The 22,817-nt window shown below is 40.4% G+C and overlaps 1 protein-coding gene across 7 annotated transcripts; it reads right to left on the bottom strand.

The window, feature by feature from the left end:
- Positions 1 to 3,931: 3,931 nt before the first annotated feature.
- pcare1 (photoreceptor cilium actin regulator 1) lies at positions 3,932 to 22,681 on the bottom strand. Of its 7 annotated transcripts, XR_005079543.1 has the most exons (5): positions 22,346 to 22,681; positions 21,956 to 22,117; positions 13,681 to 20,108; positions 12,161 to 12,372; positions 3,932 to 4,449 (listed from the first exon to the last, which is right to left on the bottom strand). XR_005079543.1 is itself a non-coding variant. In XM_037125252.1 (4 exons), the coding sequence occupies exons 3-4, from the start codon at positions 17,055 to 17,057 to the stop codon at positions 12,249 to 12,251; spliced, it is 3,501 nt and encodes a 1,166-aa protein (XP_036981147.1). In that variant the 5' UTR covers positions 17,058 to 20,108; positions 21,956 to 22,117; positions 22,346 to 22,681; the 3' UTR covers positions 11,947 to 12,248. The 7 variants fall into 7 exon arrangements, 6 of the variants coding, with proteins under 6 accessions (XP_036981152.1, XP_036981147.1, XP_036981148.1 ...); XM_037125252.1 differs by lacking the exon at positions 3,932 to 4,449 and having other exon boundaries at positions 11,947 to 12,372; XM_037125253.1 differs by lacking the exon at positions 3,932 to 4,449 and having other exon boundaries at positions 11,947 to 12,372; positions 13,681 to 19,990.
- Between the last annotated feature and the right edge of the window lie 136 nt (positions 22,682 to 22,817).

The following is a 22,817-nucleotide window of genomic DNA, read 5'->3' as shown; positions in this document are numbered from 1 at the left end:
ATTTGCCTTCATTCCTACAGTTTAGTTATGTTGCTGATGTATTACTTTCTTTAAAAAAATCATGATAACACACATTAAAGTAAATTGAAAGTAAACTGTACTATATATGACCGTTAGTTCTGCCCACAGAATATAGGTTAAGACCAGGTCATCGGTTAGACACAAGTAGTCCACTTTGTAGTACCCTGTGAAATATACACAAACATATTCCTTCAATATCACATAGTGATAAACCTGATAAAAACATGTAACATGACTCAATTATACCGTATTAATATGTGCTTAGGATATATTTTGCTTGGTAACCTGAGGAATTTGTCTTTGCAGGAGCAATTCTGAAATAGTTTGGAGCCACAGACCAGGAATCAGCACAACCGACCAGGATGATTAAGTTTAAAAATGTTTCACAATTCAAAATAAACATTTTTGTGGAGCAATGCATCAGTTTCCTTTATTGACCTATAGAGGATCCCCATTGTTTACCTTGTATAATCATTTTCCTATCAGTTCAACTTTCTAAGATGTTTGATTTTAATTTGAGAGAGGTTTTCACAACTCTAGCCCGTTTTCCTCTTAAAATGTAATAGATTGTTGCATCTTTGTGAATCACCTAAAAGAGTTAGGAATCTATCCATCATAGTTTGACAAAATAATGGCCCCCAAACTGCATCTTGCATAGGTCCCCCAATAACACAGAAAGGGCCCTGCTTCTGCCCTTTGACAGTAAAGCAGGTTCTTTTGTGGCCATGTGAATAAAGATGTTTATTCACATGGTCAGTAGGTTGACCAAGCCCACTGCTTAATGTGAGACTGAACAGCATTTTCATCTCCTATCCTACATCCCACGTACAACACCCCACATTTCGATATGGCTATAGTTTTCAAAAGTCAAACCAACACTGTGACAATGGCTGTGAAATCAGCAGGGAGGGCTTTCATCACAGGAACGTGCTTGATGCCAATCAAACTGCCTCCACGTGGGTGAAGTGCAGGTTAACCTGTCATAGTTTGTTGCTGCCTACGCAGCAGCCAAAAGGATTTAGAAAATGATCGAAGCTACCACAAAGGAACAAGAGGCAGCTTTAAGAATGGCAACAGCAGCTGAAATAACCAGCATTTACCACACTGTGCAGCACTCCCCCTCATACATTAGCACTGGCAGCATGCTACTGAGTCAACAAGAAGGGGTAGGGATATGTTACAAGCTTCGTGTTGGGATATAAATATTTTTGACTAGTTAATTTAACTCAATTTTTCCTCATTGTCCCACACAAACATAATGTTCACTTGTTTGCTTTGTTAGGATCTTGACAACAAAAGCAGTAGTACAGTAGTGTAAGGCAGTCCTCTTCCATCTCATCATAAATCCTTTTTTCTTTGCAAAGTAGCTCTCCGAAGACATTTGTTTTCCAGTAATTTCAGCTAGCTTGAGGGCTTATTATTGAGGGTATACCATTACTGAATCAGGTATGTGTCAAGCGCGCCAAGAGAAACGGACGGATATTATTAAAAGAAAATTTGTTTTTCAAAATAAAACAACTTTCCGAGTATGATCGTCAATGTAACGGAATTAAAACAACGCATTAATCCTTTCTCTGCGGCCTGGTACCAAACGACCCACGGACTGGCACCGGATCGCGGCCCGGTGGTTGGGGACCACTGGTGTAAGGCAGCGATAAAAATCTCGCGAGGGAAGTTGGACTAGATTGTATGACGTACAAAATGTGTCTGGCCGAACCTAGAACTCACCCAAACATCAACAGTAGCTCAACTGGGCGGGTTCGAGGTTCTGATTGGGCTGCTTTTTGTCCGAAAAATGTGGCAACACTGAATACTTTGACACCAGAGTTTTCAAACATGACCACAATCTATTTCTGGCCCTGAAAGATTTATTTGACCAAACCTAACCAAATCTGAATGATACAGGTGGTAGATCAGAAAATTCATTTAGAAATCTACGAGAAGCTATTTAGTTTGATGGGCTTGATACTGTGAGGAATTTAGTTAACCAACCATAAAAACATTCATTGTTGGCCATTTGTATTAATGAATCATCCATCAATTCAATGTAAACTGTTTTTGAATCCCAGCAGCCAGAAGGAACTCATCACCTGGCAGCTTCCTCGCTGTGCATAACTTAACATAACAGAATTCTTCACTTCCTCAAGCATGAGATTTCATGTGAAGTCATACATGTGCCATAATTAATGAGTTTTTCTGTGTGTCTACCTGCTTTCTGTGCTTCCGCTGTGTGTTTTGCCAGCGTGGGTGCTGTCTATATGAACTGACGTGAACCGACAACAAATGCAATTGTTGGAACCGTGACATCCACTAAAACGCTGGAGAGCAAGGCAAATGTTGATTTCACCTCCTGACAGGCTATGTAAACATGGAATTACAATGTGTGCTGTCGGCAATTATGAGGGGAACTCACTTAGCAAATATCACTTTAGCTCCATCTCATTAACAGAGAAATAAACCAAAAATAATGAACAACATTATTTCATCATTTCACTCACCATTTACCTCCAATTATTAATGTGCCTCGCTTGATATGGGAGGGCATGTAGATGTGACGGTAATTGCGTTGCAAACTTTATATATTATGAGCCCCGGTGACAAAAGGTACAAATCTGTACCTAGTTTTGTCAGCTGAGAGAAAGTGCCCACGCATTTATGTTCATCTCTAGAGAACACCAGGTGCATCGGCAGCGTGTCTTTAACATCCACTCCCTGTTAACAACTATCAAAAAAACATAAAGTCTGAAACAGGAGAAAATGCCAGCAAATGTTTTCAATTTCAAATGAACACATTCAATAAATGTACCATTTTGACATTCTTTCCATTGTTTTCTTTCTTCACCACACATTGCTACTTATGAACGACACACAGTCTATGTTAATTTGTGCGTTATTATCAGTACAACGTGGATTCCTTGTTGTGGCTGCCATTGTGACATTTCTTCCAGTTCAAAATCCTATAAAATGCTCAAATAAGTGTCAATTGGGATCATTCAAAAAGAAAAAAAGAATATTGTACAGTATAGACTTATTGCATTAGTGTTTACTTGCTGTCAAATATATAGAAAAACATACATACAATTAATGTTTAACAGATGTCAATCAACAGTGGTAATCATCAATGATTTAGATAATAAAGACATCACTGTTATTTATAGAAAAGAAGTGATGTACGGTGCCGGGGGTGGTGTGTTAGTGTACTCAGATTATTTTTTGTTGTTGTAAAGCAGTAAGTAACACAACGTGACTGAATTGGATTTTCCTATATTTCTCTGTTCCTTTTGTCGCCTCAAAAGAAAAAGAGAAAAAAAAAGCAAATCCGTTCATTTTGTGCTGTCTCTGTTTCTCTCCTACTCCTTGGCAGGCAGTACGCAGCCACCGTCGAATGTGTGACTGCTTGTGTTGTGTCAGCGTGCAGGTGTAACTCGGCTAGCAGGATGGCCAGAGCAGAGAGGGCAGCCTCTGGGTCAGTAGCTGCATGTATAAACATGACGTACTGCTATAAGAGTACTGCACCTGTGTTTTCCTGTTTTCACCTGCAAAATCTCTTCAGTAAGTAAGCTGTTAACAGCCAAACGTCTGTGCTGCCGCTACCTCCCCGCGGTTTCTGATACCTTCCACGCACCTCAAAAGATTCAACCTTTTTCATTGCAATTATCTTGCAAAATAATATCCTGTTGTCCGAACTTGTTAGGTTAGGCTCAGGTGTGTTTTGTAATCAAACATAAAGGATGAATAGAGAGCTGTGAAAAGGATACTGTGTCTGACACTCCTGCAGAGTTACAGAATGAGATTTGTAGAATCAGATATTTAATGTCGGCATTTAAGTCAATACATTTGTAGGAAGACATGCATCCTCTGTGGGCAAAAGGAAGTATTACCACAAGTTTTACAACTATCAAGCTTTTAAGATTAAACAGTAAGAAAATATATTGTTGTAAGGGGGGGTTAATGTAATGTAATGTAATTTTTTATTTTTTTTTTAAATCAGGTAGGGAACAATACTGAGGAGACAAGCCAAAGTTCAAGGTAAAAACTGTTCAAATGTATTTGACAATTGTTGAATGTACACAGCTAAGAGTTTTAAAAATACTACAATTCAAAGATTTAAAGATTCTCTAACAAAACCTGCCATCCAGTTTAGCAGAGGAAAGGTGGTGACTCATCAGTCTCGCCACCTGCCTGGTACACCACCATGTTTGCACTGGACGTCTCTTTGTCTCTGCACACCTAGTACACCACCGTCAAGGTTCAGGAGGTCTCGTTGTCCTTCCACACTTCTGCCTTCATTTCCTTCTTTTTCCTCTCTCCTGTTCTGTGCCAGTCTCCTCATCTTTAACCTTACAACCAGGTGGGTGGTCCCACCCCTCGAACCCGCCATTGGTCCCTCATGCCATTCTCGGAAGCCCAATTGGTGGTTGCCAGTGCCTGTAACAAAATCAAGCAGGTTTCCAGCTGCAGGTTATCAGGCAGTCAAGCAGTGACAAGTGCAGACAGACTAATTATTAACAATAAAACCATGCAATGAAACAAACTAATGCAAATAAAAACACAGCATGCAACAATATGAAATATTTCAACAGTCACTTCTGTGCTTTGACATTGTTATATGTAATGTTTATATACCTCTAGTGATGATCTAGAAATGTCCCTGACCTAATGTTGTTTTTGTTTTTAAACTATTCTGTTTTTTTTGTCTTACTATAGAAGTGTTGTGTTTACGAAGTTCCTGTGGTTATAATGGTGAAGCCAGGGACCAGCGATGCCATGCTGAGGTCAAAAATGCCCTGTGATTGCTGTGTCTTGGAGGAAAACTGTTTCCATTTTTCAAAAGTAGAGGGCATAAACAATATTATGTCTCCCAGGGGGGAACCTAAGCTGTAGCATACTGTAAGGGCCTTCACAGCATGTTTTGCACTCTCCTGATGCTGCTGACACATCTTCCCTCCAGAATAACAATCACATATTGTTCTAGGCAAGAGTGTTCCAAGGCAGCAGAAATTAGACTACATGTTTATTCCTTGGGCCTGTCGATAATACTAATAACTCCCAGTGTAACAGAGAATACTACTACACATGCACCAGTGGGGGATTGAATCCCTTCACTTTTATAAAATGCTTTTTTATTGATTGTTCCAAGCATGGAAAACGATTTTTGCTTACTAAATGCACCATATTCACAAGTCCAAAGCTCCCATGCTAGACACACAGATGAAAACATGATGGTCACATAATGCAGGACAAAGATAATAATAGGCAGAATAAAGTCTATTGAAAAAATAAATAAAAGTATCCAACATTTTTAGAGCCATTTCTGTGAAACTACAACTTGTGTGCATTACACTTTGATGTCACACTGGGTTAATTGTGTGATTATCATTTTCTTTGTCCCAAAAGCAAGACATGAAAAAAGCATGTTGCAAAGTTAATACATTCAGGGGTTTTGCTCCAAACTTTCTTGGTCTAGTATGACTAGTAGCATGTGCTAATCTTAGCTAATATTGTAGTTAAGGCAGATATTTATCTATAACTGGCACTACTGCTTTAACTGACATAATGAGTTTTCTCTGCTTGTGCGACTTGCACTTCAACAACTGTTCCATTACTGCCTCTTCTGGCCACAGTAGCCACTGTTAATTCTTTACAATCCCTGTATGGTCTTTTGTACGAGTCTCTGCAACAGATACAGTGACATAAAGATGTGGCATATTGACGAGCCCCACTATACATTCCTGAAATTAAACTGACTGGATGGTGAAACTGTGTAACAATACACCTCCAGGGGGCCCTTAAACTGCACCTGAAATTGTGTTTGGGAATATGATATTAATAACACTAAAACTCAACTTCAATTGACATGATAGTAGCCTTAAAGTGGGCCCTGCTTAATTAGCTATATAGAGGCTCTGTCTGGAAGAGGTCTCTCGTGTAAAAATCTATCTATAAGACTAAATGAATGTGTGTTTAATCAAATTACCACACAACAAATCAGGTAGCATTCCAGCATGGATAAGCTGCATGCAGTGCACATAGACTGGGTCTACAGGGGATCCAGCATCTTATTTTTTTTTTTTCCTTGGGGCTCTGTAGTAATTTAATCCAGCTAAGTGTGAGACAGAAAAGCCAAGGTTCAAAAGAAACTTTTCATCAAAAACTCAATGGAAAATGGTCCCTCCCTGCAAGCTATGAAGCTGATTTATAGGCATGGTAGCATTTTGTATCCATGCTAGCTGTGAGTCAAGACTGTGGGTAAAAAGTTGGTACACCACTTTGGTCCATCTTAAAATATCTTACCAACTATTTGATATATTGCCGTGCGATTTTGTGCAGACACTCTTCATTTTATACCAACTACTGGATTGATTGCCATGCCGTCCAGGTTGGACATTCATTTCCCCTCAGAATGAATTGTTGTAATCACTTTGGTGATCCTTTAACAAGATACCGAATACCTGCAGAACGAATGATATTTACTTCACCTTTGGTTTAACATAAAAACACACTTACCTAATCATAAGGTAAACATTATACATGACAACAATATCATGTTGAAGATGTAACAATGTAGCAATGTACTTGCATTACTCGAAATGTTCACAACAATTTTCAAACAAGAAGTAAGTAATTTTCTCAAAGGTAATGGTGCATCTGTTTGGTTTCCTGTTGCTATAACTTTCAGGAGAACCAGAGAGTAAGACTCAAGTCGGCCACCATGACTACTTGTAGCACAAGTGAAACTTTAAAAACTTACCTCGGCCTTGACCATTTTTTAACCTGGGTCAGGCTGGTTTATCAGCTATGGTAGTTGTTTTTATCAATGATGACAGTAACTCCCATGACCCCGTATTAATTATGTATTTTATTTTGTTTTGATTGAGAGTCTCCTAGTGGCAAAAATGACATACTGTGAGTTTAACCTTATGAGCATTTTAGCCAGATTGCATTAGCATATAGCCTTAAGCAATGCCCCCCATGGCTATCAACTCTCAGTCCTGTTAGTATAGATGTTCAAAAATAGAAAAGAATTGAGATCACATAAATTGTTTTGACATTAAATAGACATCACATTTTATTTATGGATGCATTCACAATTCATCATGTGTGTCTTTGTTGCACTGCAAATTGTACGTTTTTCTCCTCAACAAGAGCAAATAGTTGATCCCAGTGGTTGTCTTAATGTAATAAAAACAACTTCAAGTTCAAAAGCAGTTGAATTATTTACACAGGGGATAAAGTGGTTTTTAGTCCCCCAACTCTTCTTATTTCATTTGCCTTCAGCATTAGATTTTAAGGCAGTAAATGGAGGCCAGTGCGGTGGTATTGTGACAGTCCTGCACTCTGTGCGGCCACTGAGACTAACACGCCACGAAACAATAAGATTTACCTGAGAACACGGGCAGACCATATTCACACAAAATCAGAATGAGATGAATTATATCATTCATGCTTCTCATGAATCCCTCATGAAGTTTTTTGGGGAAAGTGTTCTCTGTGTGCATGTACATAATTTATACATGAGGCTTTTGGATAGATTGTATTATTTCTAAAAATAAAGTCATGCCCTGCAGGTATTTTTTATTCATGTAAATGTGAGCGCGTTGTCTCATCTGTCCTCAAGAGGAATGACTGTATTTGGTGACCTAAATTGTAAAGTGACGTAGATTTCATAAACCTATTGAGCTGTCAAACATTGATCAAATACAGTCCACATAGGCTTCAAAACAGGTATAACAATCAAAACATAGCTTTTGTTTTCTTGGCTTGGTGTGAATATTGCAGCTATTTTTAAATTAAAGTATAATGTTCCATAAAAAAGCAACATAAGATTAATCTAAAAGTCCTTTCTAAGACTCTCTGAGGGAATATTGGAGGATAAAGAGTAGGGGAAAAGAGATAAAGTGAGTATACCCAAAATCATTATTATTAAATTAGATAGTTTTATGTCAACATTGCCAACATGAAGGTTATTTTAATCAGTGCAATTCCTTTGGTATAATCCACACATTTGTATTCACATTCTTCATGAAAGGATACATACCCAGTAGTTTTATTAGATATCAGATATCATTACATGCATGTCATATTCACCGTTTCTGGGAATTGTGCTTCAGAGGCAGAGCATCTCACTCAGCGTGCTGTCTGGCACATTAGAGAATTCACTGATAAAGGTATATGTTTGTTTTAGGATAACAAAGTGAGATTACAGTGCATTTGATTTGCATCCTATCTGTGTTTGTGAATCCTCAGCAGGTTTCATGTGACTACAGAGGGATGGTGGGAGCTGGATCGTGGAGTGAGATACTCCTCTGGTGGAGAACACCTTTCATTGCAGGCAGGGCTCCATGTGGTCCTTGTTACCAAGAGAGTTAACCTGCGGGTAGATTACTAATCCACCAATCAGATTACAGCAGCTCAGTTCAGTGGAGGGTTGCATTAGCTAAGAGGAAGCAAAAGAGGCAATTTTAACAGCTTTGTGCAAGTGTTCATTTCTTATTTAGCAGATAATAGAGAGAAAAAATGTGTTCTTAGAACTGATAGCATTTTCCCCATCAGTTGTAGTGAGGCACTTTTTTCTCACATGTATTTTTACCTAATTTAAATAATATATATGCAGTGTCATAATATTATGGATATGCTCTAAGTGAGAGTCTTTCTACACCTACAAATGAATCAAAGAGTTAATGGTTGGTCACATTTGTCACATTTCAGGTATTCTTCAAAAAAATCTTGTTGTTGGTATTTCCCATTAATATACAACTTTCTTCATTTTTATGAAAATACATGTATTACCAAACATTCCATAAGATGACCAAAAAGTCCCAATGTATTTTTCAGGGAAGAATCATTCATCCTCATCATCCTAAATTCTTTGTTAGGTACTAAACACAACTTTTGTTTACAATAATTTCCTTATGCTTAAAAATAACATTTGCACACTTTATAGCTTGTGCTGTTAGCTGGCAAGCTACAGGCTACAGCTTATTAGGTAAGTAATATACTGAGAGGAGTACACTGCAATAGTTGCTAGTTTGATCAGTTGAAACTGAGAAGTGTTTGAAAATGTGGATTATATTGATTGAAATTTTGTGAATATTCACAATTAAGATTTGAAAATATTGAACAAGGTTGCATAAAAAATTGACTAAACTGAAACACAAATTAAAATAATTGTTTGACTCCCATATGACTATAAATAATTCTAGTGTGGAATAAAACTTTTTTTGTACAAATGTAATTAAATGAGGCCATGTCTGCATTTTCTTTTTATATTTATAATTATTATGTTTTATATACAACTTTATAATAAGAATTATCATGAGTTAGAGGTATAAAGATACCATTTTCTGTATTTACTAACAAAAAACACTGATTCCAACAATGGTCACTTATGGAAGAACGCAGTCTCTAATTAATGTTTATTTCTGGCATGGATGCTACTGCATTTGACTATCATGGATGGTGTCAGTATGACAAAAACTGAAAGGCTGAGTGTAAAATCTTTGCTCCAGAGACAGTTTGCTGCAATAGGGGAGTCAATATGCAAAGAGAAACCAGGAGCAATTGTCCTCCACTTTGGAACAGCTTCACTGATGGTGTGTTGAAGCTGAGAGAGCACTATGACCGAGCGTGTGTGCCAGGGTCATGTAAGAGCACAGACTGCTGCTATTCATCTCAGTATTCATCATCTGGCAGCTTTAGTTCCCGTGAGGTGAAACTTATCAACAGGCTATTTGCAGGTTCCTCCAGCACTGTCAGAGCTCAAATACAACACTGCTTCCCAAGTTATATGCAGCCTTGACGCAAATGAATGGGAAGTGTCTCTGAAAGATGACATGAAAGGGAGGATGATGGGCTTTGATTAAATAATGTGAAGTGAAAGTACTCAGTAATCTTGACCCTCAGAAATATGAGTTATGAAAAGTCAACACAAAAAGAGCTTCTTTTGCAGAAAGCCATAATATTTTATGGGTATTCCATTTGTCAGCATTATACATCTATGAATGATGTTTTTAAGCATATTTGACTTTATTAACTCTGATATTGTAATGTAAATTACACTTTCCAGTCCAGTGACCAGGAGACACAGCAGTCTAGTACAATATAAGTTGATAAAGCTATATAAATAATCTGAAAGGAACCTATGATTGACCCTGCTGCAAAAGTATATGATGATCACGTATTTGTTCACTTCCTTTCATCCTCAGATCAGAGTGTGGTGCTATCATGTTGAGGTTGTGCTTGCCAGCAGGGTTCTGTTGTTGTGTCATATCACTTTTTGTTAGAAAGAAAACACGATTTATTTAATAATTGATTATCAATCTTCAGTGCAGCTTTGTTTCAATTCGTGATTCAATCAGAAGGCACAAACAGAACATATACTCAGCCCAGTGTTTACTCACAGGTGCTAGACAGGGAATGTTTTCACTTTCAGGCTCTCCTTCAGCCTGAAACAAGGTGCAGACAATTTGTATTCCACTTTAATAACGTCTGGAGAACCTCTCTGCATGTGTAAAATGATTTTAGAGAGGTCTGAGTTCGGGATCTTCTGGTTTAAAGGAGTTTTGACATCGTTGGAGTGGGATGAGACATAGTGATGAAGTGATGTGCAGTTAGGTTACTTCAGATTGTGAATTGTTGGATAGTTTCATGTTGAATACTCTCCATCAAAGAAACCCAAGAACTGTATCCTCAGCTGCCTGTGACATTTTATAACAAACCATTTCCAGCTGCACACATATATAAAAAAAAAGTGTTCTTAAAGGTTTGTACCACAATTATCACTGCCCAGTGCACTCAGAGATCACGATTATTGCTTATGCCTTTACAATTAGGTGACCCTTGTATACAATTTTCCTCTGGAATACTTACAGTGATTTAACTGGTTGTTGTTAAAGGGCACTTTGCTCTATCTTTTCGTGGACTTAATCTGCATAATAGGCCTCAGAACATGCTGGCTTTCGCTGACCACATTTGTTAATTCTGAAATATGCCAAAGAAGCAGAATCCCCAGTTAATGTGTTTTGAAATGATAGAACAAGCACTTCCTGCTTGCATTGCTGAATGGACAAAACAATGCCAAGCCTTGTCCAAAAACAGCTCAATGTAGTTTTATTGGGGGTTCAGTTATTGGTCTTTATGTAGTCTGCGGAATTGAAGCACTTTTTTGAAAATACCACCTGCCTCTCATTAGCACATGCAAATCAATGCGAGTCAAAAGAGATTTCAAAACATTATACAGCATACATGGAGAGCGGTTTGCTACTGAGTTTATGAATACAGCTGTTAAATATTTTTTAGTCTCTGTAGCAGCAACCATGATCAGGCTGTGCTGGATTCAACCCAAGACTTAACAGTAAACCTGCTGAGCAAACCAGTTTTAAAAGTAGAGAAAAATATAAACAACAACAGCATTTAATTGGCAGGGAATTGCAGTAGGCACTGAAATTCAGTATATCTCATCCCCTGCTCCATCAGTTCTGAACACTTTTTAATGCCCCTTGCAAGTATCTCAAGATAATGTAAGTGCCCTAAAGCACATTTGGTGTTAGTTAAACTAAGCAACTACTTAGTTAATTAATTGATAAAATTAATAATAAGAGATATATTGTTGTATGAGTTTTTTATGTACAAACAAATTGTAAAAATGATGCATTAAAACAGAAAAACAACAATTAATAAAAACTTTAAAAAGTTGCAATTGGTCTTAGTTTGACAACAAAAGGAGCAATACTACTCCATAACACTATGTGGACTGGACTGGACTTTTTCTTTTTTTCTAAACCAGTAACAATTGAGAAAGCCACGTTCGCACATTGAGTCACCAAAAAACTATACTGTATATTTAATATGTGACCTCTGAATTAACTGAATGTTCAATGTTCACAAGTCAAGAATGTTATGAAGTCAGGTGCTGGGAGAATTCCATAAATTGTAAACAAGAAAAAATATGTATTTTTCCCTGAGAAACATACAATGCGCAAACAAAATTCAGAAGCGTGCTTATGCACAGACAATATATGTAAAAGTATGAATACAAAGATGCACATCCACTTCAGTAAATAAATAAAAAATGCCCACACTTGATTATAAACATTGTGGAGTTGGGTTACTGTGGCAGAGTGAGTAGAATTAGCTCTACCTTCCTGCCCAGTGGAATAAACATCACTGTGTTAAATCCATGGTAAGGCCTCCTAATCCATAATCCCACTGGTCCTCCATTGGCCCCTTTAGTCTCTGTGCAAAGCCTGTCCAACAACACACAGGTCCGGGTGTGACGCAGAGCGTGGTGTAGCTCTGAGGTCTGATTGGCTACCCCACAGTTCATCATTCCTGGTTGGTTCGTCATCCAGCCTATAGAAGTGAATGAGAAATGTTGTCATTAGCAATTAGGGAAGTGGGCCAGGTGCGTGTGTGTCACGTATAAACAGGAAAGATGCCATTAGCTTGTAAAGTGGCTGATGTCAGGGTTCACTCAGTATCTCTATAAGAAACCATGCAAGGACAGACAGGTGCCAACCACCCTAACATTACACTTTCACTTTCAATTTCTGAGACTATTGTGATTAAAAAAAAAAAAATAGCCCCTGGTAAACTCAACATTTAAACTTAACGCAGCATTCAATACATAAATAGCAAGAGAAATACATAGTAGAGAGAGTTAAACATAGAAAGATTTAGAGACTTTATATCTTAAATACTGTTACACTTTCAAGCTGATGTCTCTATATGTCAAATATTGTTTGTTATCCCAAAAGCATCAAGTCTACATTTAGGTAGCATACTAGATCATTGAATGAAGATCTAAAATCATGGTATAACAGCACTGTAAAGGAAATAAGATACTTAAACAAGATAATGTGTTTGAAGTAACTACACATGAGTAAAACACATGAGTAAAACAATTTTCCCCCCAGGGATTAATAAAGTATTCTGAATCTGAATATTTCAGACACAGTTATCCTAACTAGACATAGTGATGTTGTTAAGTTATTATACTATGTACATACAGAGTCTGGGGAATCAGGTTCATGCAACAATATTGTGTATAGTCTACATTTTCTGTCACCTTCAAAGCTTACTGCAGTTGACACTTCTTACATACATAAATGTATGACTAAACCTAAACTGTATTTGCATCAGCTATGTTAAATAGTAAGTCAGAGAGTTTACAGTCGATAATATGTACTTAATGGGTCCCTCCGTTTACTTCAGAATTCAGACATTTTCCTGCCACCATTCTTAGATAATGAGCTGGATATTTCCTGGAATGAGTTGCTGTAATGTAGGGGGTACACTGGTATCGTTCATAGCTAATCCCTGCTAACAAAAAAACAGTTAGATATATAAATATCTGGCTAACCTGATATTATTTCCTGCCAAAATAGGTGTCTCAAGAGTCACATGTTCCCATTATGATGCACACACACACACACACACACACACACTCACAAGGACAAAACTTTACCAGCCAATACTGGTTGGGGCTGGTAATCAATGTTTTATTTTTTTGAGAATTTCATAACGTTTGTAAACCATAATATCATCACATCATCAAAACATTTAAAGGAATGTGGTATTTAATTTCAGTACAAAATATTGAATTGTAAGCTATATTTAAAGATTTAGGGTGTGTAACACAGAAACATGTTAAACACTTACCCCTTCAAATATATTGCTGGCTCACTTCCACATGTCTCAGCTACTGAAATGCCGGTTGATGTTGGTGGCAGACTTAGACTTGGCCTTCGGTCTGAATGGCTACGTCGGATGAAGGGTCGTGGTCCTTGAAAAGATACAGGAAACGTCCCACGACCCCCCCAAGATCGTGAGAGAAAAGAGACTCCTGTTGACATCCAAGCTTGAGGGGGTCGGGGAACTGGACAAGGTTGGGCCTCAAACAAGGATGGAGATGCGGGGCAGAAGACTGAACGTGCATTCGTAATAGTCCGAGCACTAGATGAGTCTTCACTACTGTTCTCCCTTGACCATCTTTGCACTTTTGGAGAGGCTGGTGGAGATGGTGCTTTGAAAGGGTAGGAGGAGGATGCACTTGAGTTTGAAATATTCTGCTTTGCAACAGGTGGACTGGGGAGTCTCCTATGAACTGCTGGTGGTGTGGGGACTTTCCTGGTAACAGGAGGACTAGCTGAAGAGGTCGGGGTAGGTTGCCTTTTGAAGTTGTGGGGACTGGGAAGTCTTCGATGTAGACTGCTGTGTGGTGGTGTCGACGGAGTGGATGGTAACATTCGTCCCCTTGACATGGTTGGGGTGGCAGGTGGTTGGCTGCTAACTATTGAAGTAGGCACTGTCGACGCTGTAGTGCTAGGGCCAGGCACTGAAAGGTTACCACCATCTTGAGTATCAGCTGATTCTTCTTGACTAGCAGATGGATTTGTTGCTACATAACTTGTTAACAATTTCTCTGAGTCTGAAGAGTGTTTTAAGTGAATGATCTTTCTGTGTTGCTGGTTCAAGGAATCATTTTCCTCTCCTGTGTCTACCTCCGGTTGAACACCTGATGAATTGGCTTTTGAGTGAGCAGATGTGTCTTTTTGATCAGCTTTGGCAAGGGAAATAACCTTGGATGCCTGTGGTAGGCCTCCTTTACTTGGCAGCACTGTTACTGGCTGAACTGAGGCCCTCAGTCGTTGCGATAATACAGACCTTTTTAATAAAGGTGATTTTCTGACTTTCATAGCCCCTTCATCTGCTACACTACTTGGAAGACTCTGGGCACTTTCAAAGGAATTGTCCATTAATACTTCAGGAGGAGGCGGAGGAAGACTATCGAGATCAAAATAGTCGTTTTTCTCCAATGAAGAGGATTCAGGTCTACAACTGGTTAACCCAGCACTAAGCACAGCTTCTACATTTCCTAAACCAGGTAACACAGGAACACCACACTTCTGTACTCCTCTCAGAGGCCCCAGAACTTTAGGACCATCTAAATCCTCTATTCCCTGACTGAAGGTGTCAATCAGTTTTTTGACTGAGTTCCGCCCTCTGTAGAGACCCGAAGATGGTCGTGGTGATAAAGGCGGGCTCGGGGGTGGGGTGGCTTTAATAGGACCCTTGGATGTGTTCTTATTCTTTGATTTATCTTCTTCGACATCACTGGTTATGGTCTGTTTTTTGTTGCTGTGCCTTTCAAGGCCTGCTTTGTCTTTAAGTGGTTGGGCATTGCTGCTTTTGCCTAATGAGGGATGTTTGCGATTTATTGCTGGAGACTGTGCTGGTGACGTTACTTGATTTTGTTTAGGTGGTGCAGACCTTGTGTTTCCACATGTCTTGGTTTTACTCATCCTCTGCAACCTTTGGTTTAAATCCTTCTGGGTTCTGTCTAGTTCAAGCAGAGTAGGATCTTCACCTTTGCTCCGGAGGGATTCTGCTGACCGGGAACGTCGTTCGATAATCACTGGGGTCTTTTTTGCCACTGCTTTCCGAATAGGTGCTGCTGTTTGAGGCCTCCTTGGAGATCGTTCCTCCTCATCTGTCCACTGGCGCCTGCTGGTTTTCGGACTGCCAGCAACCTTTGTTTTGGGACTAGAGCTCTGAGATGGGACAAACTGTATCCTACCACTTATAGCATTTTTCATTTTCAGAGTCATTTCTACATTTTTAGGATTCTCTATGCGTTTTGGAGGTAGGCGGTGTGGGCATTGTTCGCTGTCAAGTGAAGAATTTGATCGTTTTATAAACCCTACTTGCACAGGTCCAATGCTTCTATCCACCTCCTCATCCTCATCATTGTCATCATCTTCCCCATCATCTAAGGAGGCCGATCCTAATACTGAGTCTCTTTGGTCATTAGCCATTATGGTACATGTAGAACCTAATGAGTTGAGTGAGGTGAGAGAGACACTTGGACTTATTTTTCTTCTGACCTTTTGCCTTGACACTCCTTGCCTTATGTTCATCGAGGTGTATCCCACAGGACTGACAGTAGGAGTTCTATTGGTCCCACTAGACTCACAACTCTCTCGTCTAAGGCGTCTTTCAGATCCAGCAAGAGATTCATTCTCAGCCCCAATGCCGCTGTCCTCACTAAAGAGAGCAGAATCCTCAGGCCCTGGCTTACGAAGAGAGGCGAGTTCAATGCGAGATAAGAGTTGCATTAGCCTAGTCTCTACTGCACGTTTGACTTTTAGTTTCTCCTCTAAAACTTCTGAGACAGAGGCAAAGTACTCCACCGCCTCCTCTAAAGCAGAGTCCCCAATTCCACCAACAGTCTGACTCACATTTCGCATTCTCTGTGTGGTGTACTGAAGCAGCTGCTGCAACAAATCCGGAGGGGGCTCAACATTAGCGCAGCCCGACTTCAGAGGTGTGGAAGATGAGAGATTTTTCATTTGACTTGGCCAGGCGAGATGCTCTCCATTTTCTTTTAAAACTTTTTCTCCCTCATCTGCAATCTCCTCCAGTCCATGAATCATTTCCTCATAGCGTAGAGCCATAAAAGCAACCATAGGCTGCACAGAAGCCTGTGTTTGTGTTGCTTGTTCCAAAAGTCCAAGTAGAATGTCATATTTCGTTATACTGGGATTCAAAAAGGTATAAGCAGCTTGGTGAGCTTTTACCAAAGGTTCTGGGAAGTCCACTTTCTGTTCTGTAGCTGGTTTTTCATTGTCCTTGTCTTTCTTTTTTAGCACTTTAATACCTCTAGTATTTTTCTTAGGTTTCCTGCCAGGCTTTTTTTCTGTCACATCCTGCTTGTCAATGTTTTTCTCTTTCTTCTGTGAAACTGTGTTGTTGTCCTTTCCTTGACTTCCCAATTTATCTGTGTTTGCTGCTTCAGGAGCTAGCTCAGTCACAGATCTCTTTTTTTGTGGTGACATATGAGCCTCTCTGTGAGATACCTGGGTTTGTCCGACTGCCTTCCTTTCGTTCTTATCCCCATTTGTCCATCCAGTTGGACTACAACTCTCTCCATTGTCAACGTGGGAATCTTTCTCTTGAGGTGCAGGGGGCAACATTCTCCCCTTCCTCATGGGACCCAAAATCCCCAAATTGTTACCTTTGGATGGTGAGCAGCCCATTTCCGATGTTTTCAAACACAAGCAGATTTTTCTCTCTTCTTAAAGGTGCAGCGAAGCAAAGCAAAGCAGGCAGTTATGCAGAGAATAGCCAAGGTCTTTAGCCACCTGCTGTATCTGTCATTTTCAGATGGCTGAGGTTGTCCAGTCTGATAAGATCCCTATCGACGATGATGCAACCAAAACAAAATATTGATAAATCCATTTTTCAAATCCCTCCTACCGGTCATTGATAGGCAAAATAAATCCAAAGATTTATAGTCATTTCAACAAAAAATGTGTTGGATCCTGCTCTGAAACACATCCTTCCGTACCTTTCAAAGGACAAGCAGCTGAGAGGATTAGTGAGGCTTTCAGCGAACTTCTCAGCATGCACATATGTCACGTTAAAGCATATAAAACTCACCTACTCGTAAGACCATAAGCTCATTTGGGTAATGCGGGCTGGCCTCAGGTGGCTGTTTATAGCCTGCAAAACAATATCTCCCTAATTAGCCCTGTACAGCCATTTCCATTGTAAAACCAAAGAAAAAAAACAAACTAAAGAAAAAGTTTACAAAAAACAGTCAACAGTTTTATAAAAACTGAAAGTGCTTCTTTTTAACTGTGTTATTTGTAGTTGCAGTTGTATACAGATAACACGCACTAATAATTTTCAACTATGAACTATTATTCCTGTATCAGAGATTTTCTGTATTAGCAATATGATACAGAAATCTTTAATAGGAACCAATAATATTTCCATTTTACATAACATCTAAAAACAGGCTTAGATACCTTTGTCATACAGTTGTGAGTTATTTTGGTGCTTTGCTGATCTTCTTTAAACCTCTATATCTAGCACCAGTTCACTGGAACAGAGAGGCAAGCTTTAAAATAACTTGAACTACGTCTGACCTGCTGCAGTAAAAGTCATTTCTATTAGACTTTTGTTTTTAATTGTGCTGAGAAGATAACGGAATATTTACTCTTTGAAGACTTAATTCTGGTTATATATCAGCCCTATCACACATTAGTACAAACTGAATCTGTTTATTATAACAGATGCACCTTTAACTTTTTGCCTCACTCCTTGGTTCAGATCATAGCATGACTACAAGTACAAAAATGACTTTTAGCGTTATCTAAGCCCTCTACAGAATATTTTTGTCAGCATGTACTTATTTAAACTACAGTAATTGTTTTGTCATTGCATTCCTTTATCTATAATGTTTATTTTTGTTGTCTCTGTGATGTCACAATTAAATGCATTATTGTTTTTACAATAATAATTGAAAAACTAGCTGGTTTAAACCCAATTTTACCAATCTGTATCAAACAGCTGATATACACATCAAATATTCACAGTCACCAGCATTGTCTGGCTTGCAATATAGCCTTAAAAGTTAGTGAAAATAACATAAGTAAGTCAGATTAGGCTATATTCATTTATTTGAGTTTTTCCTCTTTTGCACAAACACAACTGTTAGAGATAATATTAATCTTGGGCAATTATTCTATTCCTTAATGTTTTCTTTTCTTGTATATTTATGAGTACATATTTAACATTTCAATTTAAATAGCCAACATCTGAGGGGGGTGGTAATGGCAGTTTTGCTTGTGGAAGAAGAAGAAGAAGAAGAAAACTTTTGACTTTCAAGTAACTTTATTTAAAAAACATTCTAAGCAACCCTTAAATACTTATTTCAATTGGTGCATAACTAATCACACAAAAAAAAAAAAACAACTATAAAACAACCATCCTTCTAAAAATGTAAAACTAAAGAGCCATCCTCTCCCAGTGAGCATAAGACCTGCCTAACAGCCCACATAGCTTTTAAACCATCCAGGTTGTTGGTTAGTCTAAAATATGTGTGTTCTACCCTCAGACGGACCGCTACTAAACCCCTCAGACAGCGTACTGGGTCTGTCCAGCCTTTTTCAAGGAGTTTGTTTTTTCAGCTTTTCCAGATCGCTAGTTTGGCACTTGCAAATATAAAATTGAATAAAACCAAAGTTTGCCTTTTCTTAGGTGAGTATTTTGGTTCAAAGACAAAGAGGGGAACAGAGAACACCTCTCCCAAGCCCTCCACCCACTCCTGCAGCATTTTAAAAACATCCACCAATCTGGGGGGGACAGCACCAGGTGGTTTAAGGTCTCTGTGAGTGAACAGAAAGGACAACCCTCCCCAGTGCATGGGTCAAAGTGAGCTCTGTGTCTGTTCGTAGCTATCGCTCCATGTATAAACCTCCAATGGAAGTCAGCCATCCGTTTCTTGACAGGAGGATTGTACAGGAGCTGCCATTGTACAGGAGCTGCCATTAGGAGAAAAGTTTGAGCCCAACACCTCAGTCCACTTTGACTCTCTGACTCCTGCAAGAAGAGAAAAGTTCAGTAGCTTCACACAGCTGGAGTACAGCTGTTTACTTGGACAGGTGCTGAATGTTTCCAGAGCTGGAGCTTTTAAGGTTAAAACAAGACCTCTCTCCTCTCTCCATTCCCCCACCTCAGGACTCACACTCAAGGGGGAGGGAAGACATACTCATGTCCTGTACTCCACTGGTCAGCCAAACTTCGGCTCTGCACAAAAGTCTGAAGTTCTGCCGACAGAGATTGCCACACTCCGTTCACCAGGTTCTGCAGCACTCTGGTTGACCGTATCACTTCAGCCAGACTCTCAATTGATGTCTGTGTAAGATGGCCCAGCTTCACTACTCCCACCTCAATGAAAGCTGTTTTTAGGGTGGCTGAAGAGAAGATGGTATCAAAAAGGAATCCATTATCAAACAAAGGTTTCTCAAACAGCCACATCCCAGGCCTGGGGTCAGGTGGTCGAGTAAAGCTCAGAGTCCTCCAGGCATCGATGACAGAGCTCTAAAAAGGTGTAAGGCCAGCATGGCTGCACAAAGGGGACTTCATCAGGAACAGTTGTTTATCATAGCCGAGCCGCCCGGCCCTCCAGAGCAGCAACCGGGCCACAGCAGACCAGCAGAAAGAAGGAGGCGATGTCGATGAGGAACCTGCCCTCCCTGAACCAGTGAACCAGTTTAGGCAGAACCAGGCCTCTCTGTCGGCTCCTAAGCCTGCACAAAAGTGGCTCTATGGCCACACTGTATAATTGGCCGGAGATGGGGCAGCCCTGCCTGATCCCTCTTTCTACTGATACAGGTCTGCAGGTCTGACTCTAACTTCTCCACAGCCCCTCTAATATTTACAGTAGAGTAGGACATGTACTGTTGACAGAACACCCTGATTTGACCCTTTCCAACCTCCCACCGCTGACTCAAGGAGGGAAAAGATTCTTTCTTTGATCTCCAATTAGCCCAAAAGAATTTGAAGTTTTCACAGAAATTAAAATCATGTAAAAGTTTAAAGTTAAAATGCCAGAACAACCTAGGTTTCCCAGTAGGAGATAAAACCAAATCCACTAAAATCAAATGATTGTCTGTAGAACCAACAGGGAGGATTTGACAGTTAGCCGTGCGAGTTGTAAAAGAAGCAGACACGTAAAGTCTGTCTAACCTGGCTGCGCTAACCCTGCCATCTGATATTTTCACCCAAGTGAACTGTTTAGCTGAAGGAAATGTCATCCTCCACACATCCACTAAACTAGCCTCCTTTAGCAGCTGAGACAGAAAAGAGGAGGACTGAGGATGGAGCTCCTGTCCTGTCCAAAGTGACATCAGTGCAACAGTTCCAATCCCCCCCATTATGAAACACTCCCCCTGACCACAGCTATCTTCAGCTAACCTTCAAGACCATGATTGGGTGCATACATATTAATAAAAGTAAAGTTAAAACTTTCTATTTCTGCCTTCACCATCAGAACTCTGCCTGCTACAATCTCTGTTCTGGATAAAATATTCACATTTAGTGAGGGAGAGAATAAAACAGCAACCCCAGCACTGAGATTAGAGCCATGGCTGAGTGCATACTGACCCCCCCACCATATTCCCCAGTCTGTCTCATTCAGGCTATCACTGTGTGTTTCCTGTAAAAATATAACATCTACATTTTTCTGTTTAACAACCTCTGACACTAAGGCTCTTTTCTGTGCAATTCTCACCCCTGTTAATATTTAAAGAGGCAAACTTTAAGGCCTGCATATTAAAAAAGAGGAGAAAATAGGAAACAAAACAGACAAATAGACACAGCAGAGAGGAAGCACCCAGTGTTGTATGATGATGTTATTTTCATCTGGAATATCTCAGTTTCTTTGTTCTTTTTTTCAGAGCGGTGACATGTTTACTCAGACGGTAACGTCTCTTCTCATCCAGCAGGTCTGTCCCTACAACCCTCTGAAGAGTGCTCACCGTCTGAATAAACTTTTTAATATCAGGGAAATCTTCACCTATTTCCACTGACCTGCCGAAAGAATCATCTAGGAAATTGTTTACCTCTTTAAGAGAACACAAGTCTGTGTTCTGAGAGAAAATGTCTGCTACAGACACACTGTTAGAGTCAACATCTCCATCTGAGTCCATTTCCATCACTTGACTGTTACCTGTAACTGCCTGTACCAGCTCTGTCTGCTGCCCAACACCAGACTGCAGCTCCGGCTCCATATCAACAGCCTCCACCTGTCCTGCTGTACCTGCCTCCCCCTGTCCCGCTGTACCTGCCTCCCCCTGTCCTGCTGTACCTGCCTCCCCCTGTCCCACTGTACCTGCCTCCCCCTGTCCCGCTGTACCTGCCTCCCCCTGTCCCGCTGTACCTGCCTCCCCCTGTCCTGCTGTACCTGCCTCCCCCTGTCCCGCTGTACCTGCCTCCACCTGTCCCGCTGTACCTGCCTCCCCCCGTCCTACTTCACAAGCCTCTACCTGCTCTGTTGCGCTATGCTCCACCTCCCCAGGTGTATTAGCTCTAGCCTGTTCAGCCCTACTTTCCTTCTCTAGACTCACAACATTTGAACTCTCCTTACCTGCTACATCTCTTGAAACACTCGGCTTTGCGTCAGCCGCAGAGGGTCCGCGCGCGGAGCCGGCCGCCGCTGCCGCACTCACCGTCAGAGCGGCCTCGCCACTCCTCTCACCGCTCCTCTCGCCACTGTCAGCCCGCTGTGTGCCGTCTCGTCTCTGCGGACCTGCAATACGTTTGCGGCCCACGTCACCACACTCAAAACACTTCATACTCCCAGAACTCGCGTACACCATGTAAAAACTCTCCTCATGTCGAACACGAAAAGACACGTCCAGTGTCTGAGTAGGCGAGTCCAGAAACATAAAAACGTGTCTCCGCAGAGACTGAACATGCTTTAATTTCACATCTTTATATCCCAAAGCAACAGTGCGAAAACCACTCGCAGACTTACCGAACCGCTTCAGTTCTCGTCCCGGCGCTTTGCTCGGGATGAAAGGAGGAACGCCGGACACAGTAATCCGTGTAGAGGGAACAGCCAGCGGGGAAACTTGAAAGAACCCCTCATCTAAAGTTAAACCACTCTCGATAACTTCACTTACACAACTCCGGTCTTTCAAAAACTACCACGACCGCTGTATTCATGCGAGAGGCATAAAGGATGTTTCCGTGGCCTATCTGCTCCCCCACAGCCAGCAGCACCTGCTCTACTGTGGAGCTGTGTGGTGGCACCAGCTCAGAGGACGCCATCCTCGCCACCAGACACGAAAAAACACACAAAAAATACTAAACAAACTTTAAACAACAAACTAACTAATAAAACAAACAATGATCATACAATAAAGACTCAGTATGAGCAGAAAAACGTAGATAGTTTTGAAAGATCCTCCTTGCTCTTCACCAACAAACTTCCACCGAAGAAGAAG

This window comes from Acanthopagrus latus, chromosome 16, assembly GCF_904848185.1.
Source record: "Acanthopagrus latus isolate v.2019 chromosome 16, fAcaLat1.1, whole genome shotgun sequence".
Taxonomy (NCBI): domain Eukaryota; kingdom Metazoa; phylum Chordata; class Actinopteri; order Spariformes; family Sparidae; genus Acanthopagrus; species Acanthopagrus latus.
This window is presented reverse-complemented; position numbering and strand designations above follow the sequence as displayed.